The sequence below is a fragment of the Saimiri boliviensis genome, chromosome 2, assembly GCF_048565385.1.
Source record: "Saimiri boliviensis isolate mSaiBol1 chromosome 2, mSaiBol1.pri, whole genome shotgun sequence".
NCBI lineage: Eukaryota > Metazoa > Chordata > Mammalia > Primates > Cebidae > Saimiri > Saimiri boliviensis.
The window spans coordinates 47,716,892-47,733,193 of record NC_133450.1 but is presented as its reverse complement, the minus strand read 5'-3'; the positions used below and the strand labels follow the sequence as shown (position 1 = coordinate 47,733,193).

Genomic DNA, 16,302 nt, shown 5'->3' with positions numbered 1-16,302 from the left:
GGCGTTCAGAGCTGTTGGGTAGACTTTCTGCAGTCTACCTCTGAAGCGCAAACCTTTCCAGAAGGTCTTCATAATCCCCAGGAGTGGAGGATCCAGAGTGTGAACAGGCTTGTGCCAGCTCTCCCTCGCCTCAACCCTCACTCCAGGGAGAGAAGCCTTAGAGGCCTGGGCCTCCTGAGTCAGGGTGTCTGAATGGGGGTTGAGGAACAGGATCCCAGGAGCACAGCATTCAACGTGCTGCTGATTATCTATGTGACAAGATAGGCAAGTCCTATCAGGCAAGTCCTGCTCCCCCTCTGAACCTTAGAATCCTCCTTCGTAAATAAGAGGGATCAACTACATCAGTGTGTCCTCATCTTGCTATGAATCAGAATCATCTGTGTGGTGGCAAGACTAAGCAGCTTGAAAAAAATGCAGCCTTCTGGCCCCCATCCCAAAACTCCTAAGGAATCTGGACCCCCAGAGAGGCGAGTGGAGAGGTCTACTCAAGCCCTAGCCCCCAACCCTGGCCCCAGTCAAGGAGCTTCTGAGCCCCCTCACGCCTTCCCCACTCCACTGAGAAACTCTTTGGGATGCAAGGTTCTCAGCCACACTCCATCTCTTTCCAACTTCTGGGTGTCTTTGGGCCAGGACACCCAGAAGTGGAGTAAGCTGCCTCTACCCCTCTCTCCAAAGAGTTCTGGAGCCTGAAGCACTTATCAGTGAGCAGTTTATTACCATCAAACTGTCCCCAGCTTCCCAGCACCAGTTTGCCCACATTCTAGACACGCCTTCACTCCAGTCCATTCTGGCACCTAGCCTCAGTCTCCAGCCTCCTCCTCTCCTCCACAGGCTCCTTCCCCCAGCCCTCCAAGGCAGCACCAGGTCTGGGGGCCACACCACAGCTTGGGAGGGGAGGGGAGGGAAGACAGCGAAACAGGCAGAAGCTGGGGAAAGAGGAGCCAGTGTTGGCCCCAAGCTTCTGTAGCCACCACTCCAGGAAGGAGGAGGGAAAGGCGGCAGGGCTGAGGCCGGGGCTGGGGTTGCCAGGTGATGACAGTTCAGGTGGTTCAGGCGGGAGGCTCTTCTCCAGGAGGTGCAGGGAAGCCACTCAGGTCTCGGCCAATGATCTCACTCACTGTAAAGGAGGGGCACTTGAGAGACTGGGCTAGAGGTGGGTCCCCTCCTTTTTCAAAGACCCCCCCCCCATCCATTCCAGGCAGGCCTTAATCTAGGAGGCCTCTAGGTTCCTCCTTTACTGGTTTCTCTTCTACTGGGCCTCAGTTTCCCCAACATGTCTTGACACCTGCTCCGAATCAAATCTTCCCCAACTCCCTCCATGTGGGCTCCCAAGTGCCCGTCCTATCCCTTTCCTGCTGGCTTAGCCCAAAATGTCAGGGGAATTGGTATCAGCAGGGCCAGAGATGGGTGTAGCCAATGGGAGGAAGGAGAAGCAAAACAGGAAAGCTCCTCCTCACCAACCCCGACCAAAGGCACAGTGTTTAGGGGAACGCTGAGGCAGTGGCAAGTGTGCTTGACTCGGATCTCAGCAAGCTACCATCCCTCTCTGGAACTCAGTGCCTGAACTTGCAAATTGAGCGAGCTGGATAGAATGGTCTTGAAAGTGCTTCTAGCTCTGAGATTTTCTGATTTGGAGCAGAGGGCAGAGGCAGAGGCAGGAGAAAGGCTGAGACAGTTACCCCATGCACCCTTCAGTTAACTGGATTCAGGCAGCCACAGGCATCAGAAACATGCCTCCTGGGACACTCCAGCTGGCCCTGAGAGACCAGGGATGCCTGATCTCTGAAAAGCCCAGCTCCAGCCCTCAGCAAACATGCAGAGCAATCTCTTGCACACACTCACACTCACAGCCCCCAGTCCCACACCCACCTTCCTCCAGCGTGATACCCTGGATAGGGACACTGTCTCTGAAGCCGCTGCCGTAGCCACCCCTGGATTTCTCCTGCTCCGGAGCCCCCTCCCCAGGGCCATAGCCTGGCCCTACCTTATTGTATCCCTCAGCAGGTAGGGGATGCACATCACCCTGGGAAGGGAAGGGGCCTTCAAGCGGTGGGGATGCAGGGAGAGGAGGCCGAAAGGGGGCTGGAGGAGAGAATGGCAGCCCCAGGGGAAAAGAGGAGCCCCGCCCACCATACGGGTCACTAGGGAAGGGGCGGGGAAGGAAGGAGACTGGTGGTGGGTGGGCACAACCTGTGGTACCCCTAGTCTCAGGGAACATCCGCAGGCCCGGTCTGTAGGATGGTGGGGGCCCCGTCTGGGGGTACAGAGGGGGTGTGCCATAGCTGAAGCCTTCTGATAGGTAAGGAGTTTCATAAGCAGGGTCTTCATGGGGATAGGAGGGGTAGGGGGGCCTGGGTGGTGAGAAGTCCATGTCAGTGCCAAAGGGGGGTGCCGATGCTGGAGGGAAGCCCCGCAGAGATGAGTCCGGTAGGGGCTCCTCCTTGCAGATCACTGGGAAGACAGGAAGTGGGAGGACACACTGGTGAGAGGTCTGGCAGTCTCCTCATTGCACACCTTCCAGCCGCCTGCTCCTCCCAGGTTCCATTCAGCCCTTGGCCCCTCACAATGGGCACTGCTTGCCTCTGCCCCTGCTCCAGCTCCCCATATCCCTCTACCTCCCACCATGGGCTGTTCCAGAGCGCACCAGGCAAAAACTTGAAACTCTGGGTAGGACTGCGTTTCCTCCGCCCATTGGAGACATAAAAGTAGACCTGGACTGGCCGGGACACCCTTTTGTTGCTGTACTCGGGGACAGTCAGGGTCAGCGTCACCTAAGGAAGAGTAAAAATGAGGCAGGGAGCCCTCGGTGACCTAGGCTTAGCCCAGCCTTTCCAGGGGCCTGGACTCCAGGTCCTCGCTTTCTCCATTTGCTAAAATGCGAAGTTCATTCCCTAGAGATGCACCTGCTTACAGAATGGCCAGTCTACCTCCTCCAGAAAAGTCCACTCCCATGAGCAAGAGGACCCTGCTGAGAATCCCCTGTGCCTTCTCCCACCCCGCCCCCAGGAAGTATCCTACCTCATTGCTCTGCAGTCTGTTCACCGTGGCCTCCTCCTCCCATTGCAGCTTCCCATCTGTGCGGAGGAAAGGGAGAGCTGCAGCCCAGCTCCAGCGCCCTTGCCCTGCTGTAGTTCTCTGCCATTTCCCCTCCTGCTAGAGCCAAGGCCAAATCCAGAAGCGCTAGATGGTCTGACATGCAGGAGCCTACTGCATGTTAACTTAATGTGAGTGGAAGAAGTAGAGTTTAAAACTGTCCTCAAGGTACAGGGAAGCAAACTGAGACCAAGGGAAATGGCAGGACCAGCCCAGGAACCAGAGCGAGTTGGTAATGGAAGCAACTATTGAATATTTCCACCCAACTCCAAACATTGTCTCCCATGATAATGCTGAGAAGGAAGACCAAAGGTAGGAAAGGGTCCTAGCTCGACAGAAGGCAATGAGACCCCCAACTCTCATGACCCAGAAGCTCTGGAGAAGTTATGACATGGTCCTAGGATGCTGCATTTGGATGTAGGGGCTGGAATGCAGTGGCTCATGCCTATAATCCCAGCACCCACCACTCCCACCTTGGGAGGCCAAGGTAGAAGGATCATTTGAGCCCAGGAGTTTGAGACCAGCCTGGGCAACATGAGGAGACCCTAACTCTACAAAAAATAATTTTAAAAATAAGCCAAGTGTGGTTGCCTGTGCCTGTGGTCCCAGCTACTCAGGAGGCTGAGGTGGGAGGATTGCTTGATCCCAGGAGGTTGAGGCTGCAGTGAGCTGTGATTGCATCACTGCACTCCGCTGGGTCACAAAGTGAGACCCTACTACAAATAATAATAATAATAATAATAATAATAATAGTAAAGGATATAGGGCTGAGCCTATTGGCGAGCAGTGTTTGGGAAGGGCAAAGGCCTCAGGTCAGCGTGCGCAGCTGGGACCCTCAGTCTTCCTTCCTCCACGCCTGCAGCTCCATCTCAGGGCACCTAATAGGCTCTGTTAATCACCGCCCATAACTCAACGAGCCACCCAGTGGGGAGCTGTGAGGGTGTAAATCACCTCTTGCCTTCTCATATGCCCTAGCTACATGGGGGTAAATTATCTCAAAGCAGACTCCTCTTTAATAAACAGAATGTGCATCGCTTACATTTGTTCCTCAATGTAACATCCTCAGCATTTTAGATTGCTGTCATACTCATCCCACATGGAAAGCAGATAGTGTAATAGGAAGGGTAGTCTGTGTCCCATTTTACAAATAAAAAATCCTAGGCTCCACTGGCTAGTTTAGTGACAATGCCAGAGATATTTCACCTGCTGGTCTCAGGCTCTCCCTGCCTGCCCTCTCCTCCCCAGTGGGTACTCACCAGGACCCCTCTCAATGAACACCACCTTGGAGTCTGGCAGGAAGTTGGAGCCAGTCAGTACTAGTTCCTCGCCTCCTCTCACAGAGCAGGCACTGGGGCTGTAGGCCTCCACCTGGGGCAGCTCCTGAGCTGAGCGCTGGGCTGCAGAGCAGTGCAAGGAAGAGGACTGGCTGGGTTGGGCATGGAGGGGCAGCCTCCTCTGTCCCCACCCTTTCTGGAATAACTGCCACAAGGTTCTGAGGGAGCCCTCCTCAGCAGTAGACACAAATAAACCAGTAGTATCCATGGGGTCACACAGACCCTGTAAGGGGCCACTCCCAGAGTAGAGAGAGGGTTAAACAGGGTAGACCAGGGAGTTTCCCAAACAAGGGCACCGGGCACCCCAGGAACAGATAGGGTCCAGGGTCACTGTGGGCCACCCCAGAGACAGTCTGTGGCAGGGGCAAACTAGAATAGAAATAAAGGCTGAGTCCTTTATGGAGCTACCCAGGGCAGACAGGGCACAGGATGCTGCAGGGGGAATGGGCAGAGACACACGAAGAGACAATAAGAGTTGCAAGAGACAGAGAGAAGGCCCAGGGCCTCTTTGCTCACAGCACTCGATGGGCACCGATGCTGCCTGTACTGAGATGACCTTCCCGCCGCCCTGGGGCACATGTACCCGGAACACCAGCCGCACACGTGTATTTTTGCGCCCGATGTCCGTCTCACCCTTCCGAAGCTCAATGTCTGAATTCCGAAGCTTCAGGATTCCCGCACAGTCAATGCTGAAGGCAAAGGATGGATGGCAAGCCCTCCTAGCTGAAGCCAGAATGGTGATACATCCCTAAAGAGGGAAGCGGCCCCCCTCCATCCAAAGCCCTGAATGACTTCCGATGTATGCCTAGGAGGCTACTTTCTAACCTAGAGATGGCCTCTCCACGGTACCCCCCATCCCCAAAAGTCCTCTTCCAGATGGTGGGTGGGCCTGAAGCCGGCTCCTAGGAATGATGTCTAGCTCTTCTGGATAAAGGAAGAAATGGGCTAGTATAGGCCCAATGGAGAGAGCTAGTCTAAAGCCTGCAGACTGAGGGGAAGTTGCATGGGGACTTACTTGGCCGCCATGTTGTTCTCAGGCAGCAAAGTCATCTCCAGCACCTTGGTGCCACTGACTACGGCTTCATAGCTGGCCGTGGCCACCATCTTGCCCGTGATACGGTGCACCTGATAGAAGGCATGAGGCCGCAGGTTCCTTTCATCTGCAGTGCCGATGAACATCTGTAGGGTCAGTGGCTTCTCACTGTAGCCTAGGAGCTGGCAGAGGGAGAGAGGGACCACCTCATTGAAATCCCCACCATCTCATCCTTTATTCATCCCTGGGCTTTCAGTCCACCATGGGATGGGAATGGTGAAAGATAAAGGATATCCTGCAAGGGAATCCCTGGGGGAACTGGGCACTCGTTGTGGAGAAAACACAGCCTGGAGTTCACAGTGTTTTTCTTGGAAGAAAGCCCAAAGTGGGCTGGGCAAAGGCAGAAGAGCCTCCAAAGAGACTGGCCCAACTCAATACAGAGAAAACTTAACTCCCAGTGACTTTTGGCCTCAGCCTAAACCCTCCCCCATATCCGGCAGGCCACCATTTTCCAGAGTAGACATGAGGCTGGTGTCCCATGGGATGAGCTGAATGGGGGTGGAAGGACAGAGGAGTAGAAAGCATATCCGGGTCCTTGCACCCCTCCTCCCCCAACTCCAGCCCCTCCCCCAGGCTGCCTGCAGGGTCAGAGCTGAGAGGGAGTGTGGGAAAGGGCAGTGCCATGGGTCTGCATAGCTGGAACCCATCTGGGAGAGGAGAAAGGATAGCAGGCCTGCCCTCTGTCCTCACCTTGACTATGGGGTGACCGCCAGGGGCAGCTTTGACAGCTCCACGGCTGCCTTCTGTCTCATAGTGGGCCCGGTGGTGGGCTCTAGGCTGCACCTCAATCCTCAGCTCCAGCTGCTCATATTGGCTGGGCAGAGGCCAGTCCAGGGGTGGTAGGGCAGAGGTCCTGGGAGAGAAAGAAGAGTATTGATCAGGTGCAGCCTCTGCCCCAGTCAGGACCACACTGAATCTGGGAGGGAGGAGGGGGTATGGGTCTGAGAGAAAGGAAAGCACAGAGGAAATAAAAAAGTACATCAACATGTGTAAAAATAAGGGGAAAAAAGAATTTTTTTTAACTAAAAAAAGATAACCGAAGAAATCCAAAAGTCCAGAAGCAAAGGGGACACAGCCCCTTGAGGTGTGGAAGATGACAACAGGCCTAAAACTCTCTTCTTCCCAGCTCTGAGCACAGGGGTTGGGGTGAGAAGGCTTCACGTGGCTACAGGATTCTCAAGCCCTAATCCCTAGACCTGGATAGAAAGGATAAAGAAGTGCCACTTCAGACAGCAAAAGACCTCAGATATGAATGAACCCTTTGTTTAACAAATAAAAAAATTGAGGCATGGTGGCTCACACCTGTAATCCCAGCACCTTGGGAGGCTAAAGTGGGTGTTGGGGGAGGTGTGAGAATCGCTTGAGCCCAGGAGTTTGAGACCAGCCTGGGCAACATGGTGAAACCACATCTCTACAAAAAGTACAAAAATTAGCTGGGCGTGTTGATGCTCCTGTAGTTCCAGCTACTCAGTGGGCTGAGGCAGGAGGATAGCTTGAGCCCAGGAGGTTGAGGCGGAGTGAGATCACACCACTGCACTCCAGTCTGGGTGACAGAGCAAGATGCTGTCTCATAAACAAACAAACAAACTGAAGCCAGCAGCCACTGACAGACCTGTGACAGCACATTCTGCTCCCAAGCCAGCTCCCTTTCCAGTAGTTGGGGCTTGATAGATGGAGTTCCAGGGAGCTAAGGGTTTCAGATGAGACAACTTATCCTGTATTGTGCTCCCTGATACCCTAGGACAATGGATCTCAGGATCTCAACTGGTAGCTGTCCCCCAGGTAATTGCCAAATTTTGACTTGCAAAAATATGCTATTTTATTCAAGTTAGCAACTATACTTTTATTTTTTATTTTTTTTGAGATGGAGTTTCACTCTTGTTACTCAGGCTGGAGTGCAATGGCACGATCTCGGCTCACTGCAACCTCCGCCTCCTGGGTTCAGGCAATTCTCCTGCCTCAGCCTCCTGAGTAGCTGGGATTACAGGCACGCGCCACCATGCCCAGCTAATTTTTTGTATCTTTAGTAGAGACGGGGTTTCACCATGTTGACCAGGATGGTCTCGATCTCTTGACCTCGTGATCCACCTGCCTCGGCCTCCCAAAGTGCTGGGATTACAGGCTTGAGCCACCACGCCCGGCCAGCAACTATACTTTTAAACCACTAGGTCAGGTTCTAGAAATTAAGGATTGGAGAAGGGAAATTTCGTGCAACAGAGTGGAAATCTGTTTAGGGCTGGCACCTATTGAAAAGGCCAGAGTGGAAGGCTGAAATCCAGCCCAAGTTCCACACTCAGTCATATACCACGCTGAGCCTGGGCTTGGGAGCACTCTATAAGCTACAGGAACTCCTTAACCTAGTTGATCCTCCTACAATACCTGGGGTTCAGTGGGTGGAGGGGCTTTTTCTAATTTGCCCTCAGGGAACTGTTGCCCTTTTGTAAATCATCCAAAGGGGTTTCTAATTCTCTTTAAAAGCAGGTAGTTGGCAGCTGCTGAGCTGGTGGCAGATTCTCTTTTGAAATTCGGAGGGCATGAAACTAGTATCTTCAAATCCATCCTTTGACCCTCCTGCTCCCCTAGTGGAATGCTGGAGAGAGAGGTGGTGCCAGGTGCAACCCTCACCTGAAGATAGGGCTGTGTCCCCCAATCCGAGCCTTGGACCACGCGAGTGGGGAGGGCACTGCCAGGTAGTCCATGCCAGCCACCTCCTTCCGGGGACCTCCGGGAAGAGCCACAGACTCCTCTGCTCCCAAGGGCAGCTTCCCATTGCATGGAGCAGGCTCCTCAGACCGAGGCAGAGCCACCGTCTGCTCACTGGAAGTTCGCCGTGTCTTCTGAGGGATGCTCTCAGCTGGTGGGGCCCCCACATAGTCAAAGGGACCAGGGGAGCCAGGGTCATGGGCCAGAGGCAATGGGGGTGGTGGAGGTGGCTCAGATCCCTCTTCTCCCAGGCTGCCACGGCGGGACAGAGCTGGGGAGGCCGAAGATGGGGTTCCCGAACTGGAATAGCGCCGCTTGCCACATGGAGAAGCAGGCCGAGGAGAGGCTGGGGTGGGCCCAGGAGCACTGAGGAGTAGCCAGCTATCCTCTGGCCCTCGGCCTCCGGGGCTTGGACCATACAGACTCCAGGGATCTTCAGGGGTCCATGGCCGAGGGGAGGCCCGGGGCGAGGGCAGTGGGGAGCCCAAGCCAAAGCGGGAGGCCGCCTCATTTAGCTCAGACTCCACTTCGTCACAGGCTGCGTACAGGGCGGCCTCATCAGAGGCATCGGAGAAGAAGCTCCAGGAGGACAGGCTGCTGCTGCCAGGGCTCGGGCTGAAGAAGGCCCCCCCACCCTGGCCCCCTGCCTCTCGGTAGCCCCCAAAGCCTTCTGGTGAGGGGTAATCTCTAGGAGAGCCGTCCCCCCAGGCATCAGGGTTGTCCTCCAGCGCTGCCGGCGGCTCGGGCGTGGGAGAGATGGAGGTGATGCGGATGCTGGGACACTCGAGAACACGGCCACCCCCAGCACCCCCAGTACCCCCTCCTGGTCCTCCCAGCCTCACCGAGCGGGCGGGCTGGCTCTCCCAGGTGCCAGGTGAGGGGGCTGGGCGCGGCGGTGGCGAATGCATGCCAGGCCGAGGGGGTGGAGAACGGGGAATACCGATTGGCGCAGCGCCATAGGGAGGGGGCTCTCCCAAGGCCAGACGGCAGCATGGCGGGGCATCCTCTGAGTCCAGTTCTGTCAAAATGGGAAGGGGAGCAGAGGGAGAGGGGGAGAGAAAGAAGCAGGTGAGATGGCTAGGCTCCTTGAGTGGCCAGGCCACTCCTCAGCAAGGAGACCTTCTGAGCCACAAAGGCAAAAGCAGAGTTGGACCTAGGAAGATGGAAGAGATTGAGGCAGGCATGCCAGGCCTTTGCCCACTGGCTCTTGGATCCTGAGACCGAGGGTACCCGATCCAGCGGGTCTTAAGGTGAGGAAGGTGGGTCCAGAGGAGCTGGAGCTGGGCCTGGGCCTGGAGGCGTGTTTCTTGAGGCACTGTGCTGGACTAGGGGCGACTCACACATGAACCCAATTAGCAGCGGTTCCCAAACCCCCAAACGGCGCTGGCAGGAGCCCCAGTTGCCATCGCAACCGTGGCCAGAGGGGAAGGGGGCGTCAGGGCTGTGGTGATTAGGGGAAGCGGCTCCTCCCTCGCTCCCCGCCATCTAGGGGCGGAGGTACAGCCGAGGGGGTGATGTGTGCCCGGCCCAGCCGAGGGAAGGGGGACGGCGGGCAGCGCGGATTCGTGCGAGCTGCAGCCGCCGCCCCCGACTCAGTCCCCGCCATCTGCCTCTCATTGCGGCCAGACAAGGGAGGGGGAGGGGATCCCCGGCGAGGCCTGACAGCACCCCCAGCCCCTGGTGTCCAGTCGGCCTCGCAGTGCTTGGTCCGAGAGGGGCCGGCTCCAGCGCCGAACCTCCCCTTCCCCTGGTGGCGCCCGGTGCTCTTGGGGCCGACGTTCCCGCCTGCCCCCCAGTTCAGTGACAGGCGGCCCAGCCGGGAGGCGGCGCACAGCCAACGGCACCCCCACCCCCATCCCAGTTACGACCTAAAAAGGAGAAAGTGGTGCCCCGGCCCCCAGCCTCACTTCCGCAGGCCAGGGAGCCCCCGCGACTCCCTTCGACCTCTGACTCCCTCACCCCCGACCCTAGGCTCGCTGCCTTAAATCCCCCAGACCAGGATCCCCGGCCCTCCTCTCATTGACCCCGAGACCGCTTCCCAGCCCCGCACTAACCTTCCCCCAACCCCCCCGCGCCCAGCGGGGGGGCCTCCTTTTCCTCCCCGAACACCAGCTTAAATTCCAGCTCCTCATCCTCGCAGCTGGCCGCCCCCATGGATCCGGCAGGAGCCCCCAGGTCCCGGCCTGGGTGGGAGGGGGGAGCTCAGGAGGCTGCTGTATCTTCACCACGGTGGCTCCCTCCCTCCCTTTCTGTGAGAAGCCCCCTCCTCCGTCGCTGCCGCCTCCCTCCAGACGCCCCCTCGTTATTATAGAAACTTTTCCAAACTTTTTCCCCCAAACTTCTTCAAAGCGGGGCCTCTAGCCTGTCCCTGATTGGCTGCCGGGGATGCTCCAGCCCCTCCTCCAGGGATGAGATGGGAAAACCACGCGCCCCTCGTCCTCCCCCACCCTCCCTCCCTCTGTCCTCTCTTCAGTCCCTCCCCCTCAAAAAAAAAAAAAAAAAAAAAAACTGAATTGAAAAACGGTCCTTCCAGAGTGATACTAATGTTGCCTATTGGTCCGCCCTTGTGACAATCATTTTCCGCAGGGAGCCCAGCCCCCACCTCCCTTAGTCTCAGTTCTCGGTTCTGGGTCCGAGAGCCTTAAAGGGGCCACATCCTGGGCCCTCAGGGTATAGAGTCCATGGAATACCCATTTTTAAATTCTGAAGACTGTGTAGACAGCACCCAGCAAGACGGAACGATTTCTCCTCCCCTTTCCCTCCAAGCCTGAGGCCAGGTGGTTCCTTGGGTGCAGAGTGGCACCGGGCTGCTCGGAAGAGGAAAAGGCTATTCTTCCAGGTCCCCTGCCTGGAACTGCTCTGCCTGGGCCTTCTGGAAGTCTTTGCCCTGCCGAATCAGCGCCTCCATCAGCCATTCCTCCCGGACCCGTAAAGTGAAGAACGCTTAGCCAGCCTGGATGCCCTCTGGGAGCAGTCTGAGCCAAAAAGGCTTTGAGAACTGTCCCTAGGCCCAGAGTCCTTGATGGGCGTAGATCCAGGCCAGGCTTTGCCGCTGCCCTTGTCCCAGCCACCCAGAGGGGCCATTAATTAGCCTCCACGGGAAGTTGGCTCCCTCCTCCCTAGAACTGTAGTCTGGAAGGAATCTCTGACCCGATAGCATCCCACTCGGCTCTTCTAAAACTCCTGGCCAGGTTTATTAGGGGCCTGGAACCTCGAGACCCTGTACCGCCCCCCACTCCCCCCCGCCTTCTCCCATCTCCCCCAGGCTGGACACCTGTCACCTGGGTTGGAGGAGGAAGAAAGACCCGGACAGGAGTTTTCGGGAAAATCAGGCTTGGAGAGGCCTGGGTTGTGTGAGAGGGAATTAGAGGGGAGATTCGCGACTCGGTGGGAGATACTGGCAAGGCTGGAGGGTAGGAGAGATTGGGGGGTGGTTATCATTTCCTCCCACACAGCTTCAAAGCTCTCTAAGAGGCCGCAGCGTCTCCAATCTCTAAATCCCTGGGGTTCAGGGCTGTACCCCCAATGCCGCCCCATCCCAGCACCTGAAGGGTTAAGCGACGGCCCAGGGTCAGACGTTTACAAACACTCAGAAGCCGGGCGGGACCGCGCCCGTTACTCTAATGAGAAACAGGCTCTGCGGGACTGGGGAAAGAAGGGAGTGCTGGCCCGACGGGCCCGAGCTCCGCAGCATCCCTCCCCCCGGTCCTCCCTCGGACCCGCCCAGGGGACCCCCCCAGCCTCGGGGGACCCCAGTGACGTGCGGAGCTGCCCCGGCTCCCAGCCCAGGGCCGCAACACAGGAGGGGCGGGGAGAAGAGGCCAGGCCGGCGGGGAGAGAAGAATGTTCTGAGGCCAAGCGGGGAGGCGGCCTAGTTTGATTTTTTCTTTCTTCTTTTTTTTTCCCCCTCTTTGGTTGGTCTCCTCAGGTTACATTTCCCTTCCAGCTTCATCTCGGAAATAAAGGAATGAGAACCACACGGGAAGGAAGAAGAACACCTCGACCCATCAACCTGCCTGCACCGAACAGGGCAGGGGAGGTGGGAGGCAGAGGCGAGAGAGGCAAGGGTAGAGACCCCGAGGCCCAGCCCCTGTTCCCCAGACTCTGCCCCTCCCCGGCCCCCCTCCCCGCCGGCACAGCACATGCAGACGCGCACATTCTTTTCAAATGTCATATTTCCTTTGATCCTGGGCAGCGTTTCTCCATGTGTCTGGCTCAGCTCCTGCCCAGCCAACCGCCTCCCCCCTCACCCCCCTTTGTTTTCCTGGAGAACCCTCCTCCTAGCATCTGGAAGGCCCTGAGGGCTGGCGTCGGCCCTCATTCCCCTGATGACTCTGGCCTCTCCTCCCAGTGACTCAATTTCCCCTCCGTGGGTGTTGGGGGGTAGGGAAGAGAAGAGCAGAGGGGAAAGCGGTTGAGACTGCTCGGAGTGCCAAGCTTCTCTCGGGCGCGGGGGCGGGGGGGCATCCTCTTGACTCTGAAAATCCTCCAATCTGTCGGCTGCGGCAGAGAGATGGAACTTATGACTTTTGAAATGTTCGGCCTGGCGTTGGAGCCTGGGCAACCGCGGGTTAGTTGCAGATTTAGGTTGCCCTATACTTCTGCCCCCTGGCGACCAAAAAGACCCAGCCGCCCTTCCTCGGTTCGCGGTTTCTTGCGCCGCCTGGTCTCGCTGTCAGCTCCGCTGCCTTCTAGAGCGCTTACGAGGGCACAGCTCGGCTTTCTTACCTTGATTGGTGGCCCGCTATGCCTTCTGCTCTGCTCTTTAACAAGCATCATTCCACTTCCTTGTAGGTGGACATTCTTTTTTTAATTACACAAGATGCAGTCTTCTTTTTTTCCTGGAGGTCTAAACAAAGCTAATTAATATACATTCTTATTGTAAACAATTCAAGCTATACAAAAATATGTAGTAAACCATGATGGTCCACCATTTTGTATGCATTTAGTAACATGTGTGCACACACACATGCTCTTTTTATGTGCGTGACAGGCATTTTTCTTGCTTTTCTTCCCTCAGTTAACAAATGATTGAAGATCTTCTCCCATAGTGCCACCTGAAAATGATGATGAAAATGCCCACCTTTTCAGTAAAGTGATTTTTACAAATCACGTTAGTAACAGAGTTGATCTGGAACCCAGGCCTCCTGGGTCATTATGTCACATTTTACACAGGAATCTGTCTTAGGCTTGGTTCCTCCAGTAAGTAGAGCCTGAGACAAGAACAGGATGCAGGTAGTTTGTAGTGGAAAGCAATCACAAGGAACAGAAGGGGAACAATGGAAAAAGTGAAACTGGGAAGCAGAAAAGCCAATCCGAGGGTGTGATCCAGAACAGGTCACTACTCTGAGCAACTGGAATATTATCCTACTGAGACTGCCTGTGGCACCATAGAGAATGTGATTGAAGAGAAGGGGCCAGCCTGGGTAACACAGAGACACAGCCTTGTCTCTACTGAAAATAATTTTTTAAAAAGGCAGGCACAGTGGCTCACCCCTTTAATCCCAGAACTTTGGGAAGCCAAGGTAGGTGGATCTTTTGAGGTCATATACACAGATATACCATATACTATACTATATTATATAGTATATATACAGATATACCATATATACTATATGTGGTATATATGTGAATACATATATGTATATCTACGTATACATATATGTATATCTATGTATACATATATGTATATATACATGTGTATATATCTGTACATCTGTATATATGTATACACAAATATACATGTATATAAAGTATATATACAGTGTGTATCTCTACAGTCATACAGTATATGTATATGTAGTATATATACAGTTTGTATATAGAGAGAGTATATATGTACACACAGTATATGTATACACACAAAGTTTCTTTACTCTGTGTGTGTGTATATATGCACATATACACACACACAGTAAAGAAAGGGAAAAGCAGGAGAGAGATCCAAGATGGCCAAATAGGAACAGCTCTGGAGTGCAGTTGCCAGTGAGAACAACACAGAGGGTGAGTGATCCCACATTTCCAAATGAGTTTTCCTGCCCACAGATCAGGATATTCCCAGGCTGAAAAGTGCCACGACTTTCCAGCGTAGCTGTTTCAGCTGGCCTCACAGGTTATCACACAAAAACTCACACAAATCTGGGTGGCCATTTCAAGTGGCACCTGAAATGCCTGGGACACAGAGCCACCCATTCAACTAAAAAAGAGGGGGCTGAAACAGGGAGCCAGGTGATCTGGCTTGGTGGGTTCCACCCCCACAAAGACCAGCAATCTGAAACGTTCTGGATTGAGAGTTTCACAGCAAGCTCAGCTGAACCTAGATGGTCCAGTTTGGTGGGGGGAAGGGCACCCACCATTACCAAGGCAGTCCACCACTACTGAGGCAGTCCACCATTACCAAGGCAGTCCGCCATTATCAAGGCAGTCCACCATTACTGAGGCTGTTCAAACTACACCTCTGTAAACAAAACCACAAGGAAGTTCACACAGCAGCTGGGCAGGGCCCACGGCAGCCCAGCAACTCCTCTGTTGGCAGACTGTGACTAGACTACCTCCTTGCTGGGCAGGACATCTCTGAAAAAATGCAGCAGCACGTCAGGAACTTATAAATAAAGCCCCACCTTCCCAGGACAGAGCACCTGGGAAAAGAGGCGTTTATGAGTTCTGCTGCAACACACTTAAACATACCTGCCCCAGCAGCTCTGAACGGAACAACGGAGCCCCCAGCACAGCACTTGAGCTCCTACAAGGGACAGACTGTCTCCTCAAGCAGCTCCCCAACTCCTGTATATCCAAAGAGACACCTCATAAAGGAGAGCTCAGGCTGACATCTGGCAGGTACCCTTCTCGGACAAAGATAACAGAAGAAGAAATAAGCAGCAACTCTTACTGTTCTGCAGCCCCTGTGGGTGATCCCTGGGCAAGCAGAATCTGGAGTGGACCTCCAGCAGTCCTGCAGCAGAGGGGCCTGACTGTTAGAAGGAAAACTAAAAAACAGAAAGAAATACCTTCAACATCAACAAAAAGGATGTTCACTCAGAGACCCCAGCTGAAAGTCACCAACTACAAAGACCACAGGTAGATAAATCCACAAAGATGGGAAGAAACCAGCACAAAAAGAATGAAAATACCAAAAACCAGTCCTCCTCCAAGGGATCATAACTCCTCACCAGCGATGGAACAAAGTTGGATGGAGAATGAGTCTGATGAATTGACAGAAACAGGCTTCAGAAAGTGGGTAATAACAAGCTTCTCTGAGCTCAAAGAACATGTGCTAACCCAATGCAAAGAAACTAAAAACCTTGAAAGAAGGTTAGACAAAATGCTAACTAGAATAAACAGTTTAGAGAAGAATATAAATGACTTGATGAAGCTGAAAAACACAGCATGAGAACTTTGCGAAGCATACACAAGTTTCAATAGCCAAATCTACCAAGCAGAAGAAAGGATATCAGAGATTGAAGATCAACTCAATAAAATAAAACAAGAAGGCAAGATTAGAGAAAAAAAAGAGTGAAAGAAATGAACAAAGCCTCCAAGAAATATGGGATTATATGAAAAGACCTAATCTACATTTGATAGTTGTACCTGAATGTGACAGAGAGAATGAATCCAACCTGGAAAACACTCTTCAGGATATTATCCAGGAGAACTTCCCCTACCTAGCAAGGCAGACCAACATTCAAGTCCAGGAAATACAGAGAACAACACAAAGATATTCCTCAAGAAGGGCAACCCCAAGGCACATAATCGTCAGATTCACCAGGGTTGAAATGAAGAAAAAATTGCTAAGGGCAGCCAGAGAGAAAGGTCGGGCTACTCACAAAGGGAAGCCCATCAGACTCACAGCAGATCTCTTGGCAGAAACCCTACAAGCCAGAAGAGAGTGGGGGGCCAATATTTAACATCCTTAAAGAAAATAACTCAACCTAGAATTTCATATCCAAACAAAGTAAGCTTCATAAGCAAAGGAGAAATAAAATCCTTTACAGACAAGCAATTGCTCAGAGATTTTGTCACCATCAGGCCTGCCTTACAAGAGCTCCTGAAAGAAGCACTAAACATGGAAAGTAACAACCA

General features: G+C 54.0%; 1 protein-coding gene across 4 annotated transcripts in view; it reads right to left on the bottom strand.

Moving 5' to 3' along the window:
• Positions 1 to 692: 692 nt before the first annotated feature.
• The window catches only part of NFATC4 (nuclear factor of activated T cells 4), a 34,469-nt gene continuing 18,859 nt past the window's right edge, over positions 693 to 16,302 (bottom strand). For 2 of the 4 annotated variants that reach the window (XM_010334991.3, XM_074393268.1), the window contains exons 3-12: positions 12,952 to 13,072; positions 8,146 to 9,241; positions 6,211 to 6,373; positions 5,443 to 5,642; positions 4,944 to 5,116; positions 4,350 to 4,490; positions 3,019 to 3,074; positions 2,645 to 2,771; positions 1,870 to 2,451; positions 693 to 1,117 (exon numbers count right to left, since the gene is read on the bottom strand). In XM_010334991.3, the coding sequence (XP_010333293.1) occupies positions 1,050 to 1,117; positions 1,870 to 2,451; positions 2,645 to 2,771; positions 3,019 to 3,074; positions 4,350 to 4,490; positions 4,944 to 5,116; positions 5,443 to 5,642; positions 6,211 to 6,373; positions 8,146 to 9,131 (2,496 nt within the window). In that variant the 5' untranslated portion in view covers positions 9,132 to 9,241; positions 12,952 to 13,072 and the 3' untranslated portion in view covers positions 693 to 1,049. Of the gene's footprint in view, positions 1,118 to 1,869; positions 2,452 to 2,644; positions 2,772 to 3,018; positions 3,075 to 4,349; positions 4,491 to 4,943; positions 5,117 to 5,442; positions 5,643 to 6,210; positions 6,374 to 8,145; positions 9,242 to 10,277; positions 10,589 to 11,504; positions 11,849 to 12,951; positions 13,073 to 16,302 lie in introns of those variants that run through there. The other 2 variants (XM_074393269.1, XM_010334990.3) reach the window with 2 other exon arrangements.